Consider the following 6,609-nt stretch of genomic DNA (forward strand, 5'->3'; position numbering starts at 1 on the left):
TCTCCCCCATGCTCTCAAGTGCATTGCAGCCCTTCGTCATGGCTTACTCACTTTACTAATTAATCCCAATTTTCACCATTAATGAAACTTTCGGTGGTGCGCTTTTTATATTTTTTTACCTGGTAAAAAACCAGCACCCCCTGCCTCCCTCTAAAATAACATTTTTTTTTAATTTCTATGCTTTTACCTTGGTTTATTTAGTACAGTTTAATTAAGTTGAGAGCTTTTGGTATAATATGGCAGTAACATACTAATTAACAAGCATAAAGCTAGCTGTTTTATATGAAGGGGGGGTGGCATTGGAGTTTACGAGGGCACCAGCCAAGATAGCATGAGTAACAACTGGCAATGGCTCCCAAAGTCACGAGTTGGGGGTATGATTGGTTTCATGAAACAGGGCTCGTGGGTTTCAACTTTCTCACCCATCTTTCTTTACTAAATTTTTAAATACGTTTGGCAAGCATTAGAAAAGCAAAGGGCAAGAAAAGGGAGTGTTGGGAAAAAATGAACAGACTGATGGTAAAGAGAGACACTAATAAAAAAAGAGAGGCTAGAATTCGAAAGCTGCCAATTCTCTCCCCACCTTTCTTTTAAAACCTTCCTTCTACACATACCCATCAAAACCCAAAAAACCATATAGGTCATCAAGCTCAAGAAAACGAGAGGCTCTGAGTTATTAGTTCATATTAAGCTGAAAAAAAATCAAAATGAAAGGAAGAGAAAGCAGGAGAGCTCCATCAGCAGATCTGTTAGTATGTTTTCCTTCTAGAGCCCATCTAACATTAATGCCCAAACCCATTTGCAGTCCTGCAAGGCCATTAGAACCCAGCAAACCCCACCAGAACCGCCACCACCACCGACAACAATGGCCCCACCATTTGAAGAAATCCAGCCCTAGGGCTGGTGGAAGCCGAGCCAGTCCTCTTTTATGGACTAAAACCAGGCAAATGGACTCGGAGTTATCAGAACCAACATCACCAAAAGTAACATGCGCTGGGCAGATCAAAGTCAGACACAAGGCAAGCTCCTGCAAGAACTGGCAATCAGTCATGGAAGAGATTGAAAGGATTCACATCAGCAGGAAAAGCACCAAAAAATCAACCTGGCTTGACTCCCTGGGATTCAAGAAAGATATAATGCATTTCTTAACATGTTTAAGAAACATAAGATTCGATTTTCGATGCTTTGGTTCCTTTCCAGCTCAATCAGATATCACTAGTAATGATGAAGAAGAATATGAAGAGTATGGGGAATATCAAGAAAACCATGTTGGTGTTGATGGAAGAATTGACAAAGAGGATTCAAGAACCATATTTTCTAAATGGTTCATGATGCTGCAAGAGAATCAGAATAGCACTACTGGGTTCTTCGAAGAAGACGCTAAACAGAAAGAGAGGTCTTGCAATGATGAGTCTCTAGCTGCGCCCTCTGTTCCACCACCAAATGCTCTCCTGCTTATGAGGTGTAGGTCTGCTCCGGCGAAGAGTTGGCAGGAAGAAGAGGAAGAAGAAGAAGAAGATCAAGACAGGAAGCAAGAACAGAAGAAAGGAAAGAATTTGAAGGCTTTAATGGAGGAAGAGGGAAAAAACAGTAAAAAAGAGAGCTTGGTAGTGATGAGCTATGATACAGATTTCTATAAACTTTCAACTGATATAGCTAAGGAAACATGGGTTGTTGGTGGAATGAAAGATACAGTAGCAAGAAGTAGAAGTTGGAAGAGATGATCATGAACCTGGTGATCCTGCTACATTTTCCATTTTACTTAGTCCTTGCCAAGTAATTACTTCCCCTCTGTTCAATAATTACTTTTTACTTTTTCTACTATTCCTTTCAAAATTATTGAAGTTAATTAACTATGAAAATAAGGTCGGTTTACTATTTCTTTTCCTCTTCTGAAACAGGCACACTGGGGAGTTAAATTCTCCTTCCTATTCAAAGCTAAAGCTAAAGGGGACAATTCCTGTTTTGTGAAAGCAATGTCGGTTGCTCGCAGGGGCTTGTTTTCCTCTTCTGAAATAACAACAAACACAAAAAGTCAAAAGGGACGATTCCTGTTTTGTAAATAAAAGGACGGCCACTGCACAAATTTCTCTTCGTCTTCTGAAACGGGTGCACAGGGGATGTCAAATTTTCTTTTCTGTTCAATGTATAACAACAGCAGTAGCAAAAGGCAACAATTCCTTCTTTTTTTTCCTTTGATTTTTTAAAAATATATGTTGGTTTCCTTCTTCTTCTTCTTCTTTTAATTATCCTGGTTTAATGAACTAATTTTTATTATGAGATTAGCAAATTTATTGAGGTTGGCTATTTTTTTTTCTATTTAATTGAGTTTTTTTTTAATTTCAACTTTTAATATTTAGTTAATTAAGAATCATTCTTATTGATTTTAAACCTGTTAAATCATATTAAATTATTAAAATAATTATTTATTAAATATATTAAAATATAATTAGCTTTTCCAAATAATTTTTTATCATTGGAGTACAAATAAATAAAAAAAATACAAAATTATATTTATACTATTTAAAAGTCATATTACTAATTTAACTATTTTAAACGGCATCTTCCACTTTAGATGCTCTTTCGTAGGGCTTTTTTGAATTGCATAGACGATGACGACGGTTGAATATACGGCCAGCTTCGTATCGTTTATGTTGTTCTATAGTGCATGCACGTGTAGGCATGCATCCATGTAGACTAGAGACAATCGAAGAGTCGCATGCAATTTGATCCAGATTCCCTGTCTCTCTTGTATGTTCGTTTTGTCACAGAATGAGCTTGTCCAAGTTAATTTTTGGTGGAGAATACGAATCTTCTGCAGAATTTTCATCAGAAAACAGAAGAACCTTAAGTAAATTCCTCCAGAGGTCCAAAGTTAGACAGGGGAACTGAAGGAGTGCATGGCTCAGCCATGTCAAATTTACTGATCCTGCTCCTGGCTCAAGGATAGCGATCATATTTCGGTCTATGCCAAAAAAAATAAAAGAAAGAGGGGATAGGGGTTGTAAAGCGGGTATTGAGTTGAAGCTGCCATTTCACTCATAAGAATTTATTTTCCTCATCAAATAAAAACGTCTCGTATTTCTCGTTTAGTCCATGGCACCCGCCAGCAAATGCTTAAATTTCAGGTGAAGTTACAGAGTGTCTAATCACTGGAAACCAACACTAAATTAGAATTTAGAACCATATTTGAGGTCCTTGATGTCTTCACCACGTTGCTTCTTAAGTTGAGCCTGTGCGTCAAGCAAGGCCCGGCCCACCTCCTCATCGGCTGGACTTTCTCTTATCAACATCTCAAAATCTTGAATCGAAGCTTCCCATCTTCGTAGCTAATCATGAAAAAATAATAATAATAAATAAATTGAACCGAAATTAGAACGATGGCTCGAATTTCAACAACCTCAAGTCATTTGTGATACTCAAAATTTACCTCGGCATTGCAGTGCGCCCTTCTTAGCCTGGCCTTGCTATAATTAGGCTGCACACTGAGAGCCGCAGTGCAGTCTTCTACAGCCTTTTCATATTGGCCAAGCTTGGACCTACAGGCTGCTCGGTTGCAGAGCAAAATTGAGTTGTGAGCGTCGTGTTCTAGGCCTTCACTATATGCGATACATGCCTCGGTGAATTTTGATGCCTTGAATAACGAGTTACCACTCAATCTAGCAGATGCTACTGCTCTGACACTCTTTACCACATTGCTAACCTCCCCGTTGCTGGGATCGAGTCGAGCCGCTTGCTGAGCTGCAGCCATAGCGTCTTCAAACCTATTAAACAACAAACATGTTTGATTAAAACTGCTCAATTTTATGACAAGTACCTATTAAATTCACAATCATTACATAATAAGTTAAAAAATGTAATCATTTTGCTAATATTACAAAAATTAACTTGAAAACCAGAATGCCATCATTTGGCAACTAATTTGTTAATGTGATTTTAATTAAATAAATAAAAGTCCAAAGAGCATCTTGAAAAGAAAAAGTAAACGAGAACAACAATCCCCTTTTGTTAGCATCTCTCTTTGAAAATCCTACGAAAAGAAAAAGGAAAGGCCCAAAAGAACAACATTTTTTCCTTTATCAACTTCTTTCAGTGGTGGAATCCTGAGAATTAGAAGTATTCTGGTTTCAAATTGTTCTTTCTTGTTTAACTATTGCTTGGACAAGACACATTCTACATCAAGAATTCAGGATACAAGAGCCTAATTCACGCATAAGTTTGTTACAAGATAAAATTCTAATAATATTAATAGAAAAAAATATTATTTTCTAAAAAAATATCATAATTAAAAAATATTTATTTTTCTAAAATACCTCAAATGATTTTACCAACCTGCCCGCAGCCATGTAAATCCGTGCCCCGATCATTAAGATATAAGGTGCTACAGTCAGACCAAATAACTTGGTATAAAAGTCAACAGAAAAATTCGGTCCCTTTTGGTAGGCCGTGTAGGCTTCTTGATGCCTGTGGAGCCTCAATAGTGCCTCGGCTTGCATAGCATAAACCTAAGTGTAAAACAGAAGTAACCTGCTTAAGCATTACAAGCTCCACAACTACAGGCAGTATATACAATTCTACTAGTGCCATTGTCCTCTTCCATGGCAATACCAAGAAAAAAGGTCCAAGATTGCTCACCTGTGGAGCTGAATCAGCACCAGAGGAAATTGAGCGCTCAGTCTCCTTCAGCAATCTATTCCATTCTTTTAGTTTTCGAGCTTCAGTGCACCTGTTCAGGTGCATTTGAAGTGCCTGAGCTTGAGCAACTTCCTTGGAGTCAGTATTGGGGCCTGACTGTTTGTAGTGATACAGAGCTTTCTCTGTTTCTCCCAGTCTGCATTATGAAATTCACATTATTATACAATAAAACAGCAAGATCACACAAGTTCCAATTTGTCAGCTGTTTAGTGCACAAAACTCTCTTGGCAATCAAATAAGGCGGACCTGAAATATAATGTTGCCAAACGGTAATGGGCTCTTTGATAAGATGGATCGAGCCTAATAGCTTCTTTGCACTCAACAACAGCTTCTGTAAGACGGCCTAATCCTATCAAAGCTGCACTTCTATTACATCTATATGTTGCCTTCTTTGAATCAAGAGAAATTGCACGATCATACCAAACCAAGGCCTGTTCATATCTTCCTTGCTTGTACCTCTCATTTCCCTTATTCTTTAAAACTTCAGGATCCATGCTGGTTATCAGACCTTGTCCCTGCCGAAATTCACCACTAGGCTGCCTCACAATGTTCCCCATAACACTATTACTGCCAAGTTTACTGTAGCAATTTCTGGGTCTAGACGATAAATTTGCCTCTTGAAGGTTCTTGTGAAGGTAATCCACAGTCCTAACAGTAGCATTAGGACTATCATTCCCTATAAAATTCCCATTCCCTGACTGTCTTAGGTTGCCCAGATGACCTCGCAACATTACATTGCCAGAAGTGGCTCGAACAAGAACCTTGTTGTCATTGGACTTTTGATGATTAGTTATGACAATCCTGCCAAGCTCTCTGGAATCATTGTTGGAGTCCCTTCTTAGATTAGTCTTATTGGTTTGGGACACTTTGATCCCGCCCGAACTTGAACCTTCTTTGTTTTGATGAAAAGTCGAAGGCCTTGAACGATGCAAACTCTTCTGTTTCTTTTCTACTTGTGGGGAAGACTTGGGCAAATTGGAGGAATCAAGGACGACAGGCTGGGGTTTGCTTTGCTGTCTCTCTGAATTATTATCAATACTGGGCAGGCCGAGGATATTGTTGGTGCTTTCTGCAGGCAGTGAATGCACTGATGTTTTTCTCGGCCAGAAATGCCGGCATAGGAAAGCTCTCCATCCTGGGCCACAGCCTAATCCGTGCTCCATCGAGTATGTTGTGATTTCTGCCATGATTCACCCCAGGTTTATATTGCCTCTTGAGATAATTAATACGTTATAGACGAAGGAATCAAAGTGTTTCTCAACCAAAAGAAAAGGCCGTTAAAAATGCTAGCGTAAGCATGATTTCTCCGGGGTTGAAAATTTTGTAGGAAAGGAAGGTTTAAAACTCTTTCGGCAGAATCAAATGAAAGAATTGACGAGGAAGAAATTGTAAAAGAGAAAGAAGAAGAAGATATTTGGCTTGAATAGGAAGGATTCAATGCAATAGGCCTCCTCCTTTGAAGTACATGTATTTATTGAGTCCTATTTTCCTTGGGTGGCTTCCAAGAAATCAACTTAATCGATATACAGAATCGAAACTGGGGCCTCGACTTAAAAATGAAAAAAAAAAAAAAACAATTGTGTATAGGTTGGGGAACATTTGTTTTATTAAGTACATGTATATTCGTTGCTTGCTATCCACCACAGGCAGGATCTTTTTTTTTTTCAAGACGTAAAAAAAGAATTGCAGGGTAAAAAATTTCTAGAACTGAATTATTGGTTTAATTAGTAATTTAAATAATATGAATAAAAAATAAAATTAATTAAAAAAATAACAACATAAAAAGATTAAAAAAAAAACTAAATCTGAACTCATTTGAATTATCAAACAAATCAATGTTAAAAAATAAAAATGTTAAAAAAATTAAAATAAAAACAATAAAAAACCATGTTAAACCGGGTGAACTCATAAACT

At 37.7% G+C, this 6,609-nt stretch overlaps 2 protein-coding genes across 2 annotated transcripts; one reads left to right on the forward strand and one right to left on the reverse strand.

The window, feature by feature from the left end:
• Positions 1 to 367: 367 nt before the first annotated feature.
• LOC133691401 (uncharacterized) lies at positions 368 to 2,277 on the forward strand. Its single transcript, XM_062111890.1, has 2 exons — positions 368 to 1,776; positions 1,902 to 2,277. Exon 1 carries the CDS (start codon positions 708 to 710, stop codon positions 1,722 to 1,724), a length of 1,017 nt encoding a protein of 338 aa, XP_061967874.1. The 5' UTR covers positions 368 to 707; the 3' UTR covers positions 1,725 to 1,776; positions 1,902 to 2,277.
• Positions 2,278 to 3,016: 739 nt separating this feature from the next.
• Positions 3,017 to 6,157, reverse strand: LOC133691792 (inactive TPR repeat-containing thioredoxin TTL3-like). Its single transcript, XM_062112385.1, has 6 exons — positions 6,023 to 6,157; positions 4,942 to 5,894; positions 4,636 to 4,831; positions 4,333 to 4,505; positions 3,431 to 3,764; positions 3,017 to 3,329 (listed from the first exon to the last, which is right to left on the reverse strand). The coding sequence occupies exons 2-6, from the start codon at positions 5,880 to 5,882 to the stop codon at positions 3,171 to 3,173; spliced, it is 1,803 nt and encodes a 600-aa protein (XP_061968369.1). The 5' UTR covers positions 5,883 to 5,894; positions 6,023 to 6,157; the 3' UTR covers positions 3,017 to 3,170.
• Between the last annotated feature and the right edge of the window lie 452 nt (positions 6,158 to 6,609).

This window comes from Populus nigra, chromosome 4 (assembly GCF_951802175.1).
Source record: "Populus nigra chromosome 4, ddPopNigr1.1, whole genome shotgun sequence".
Lineage (NCBI taxonomy): Eukaryota > Viridiplantae > Streptophyta > Magnoliopsida > Malpighiales > Salicaceae > Populus > Populus nigra.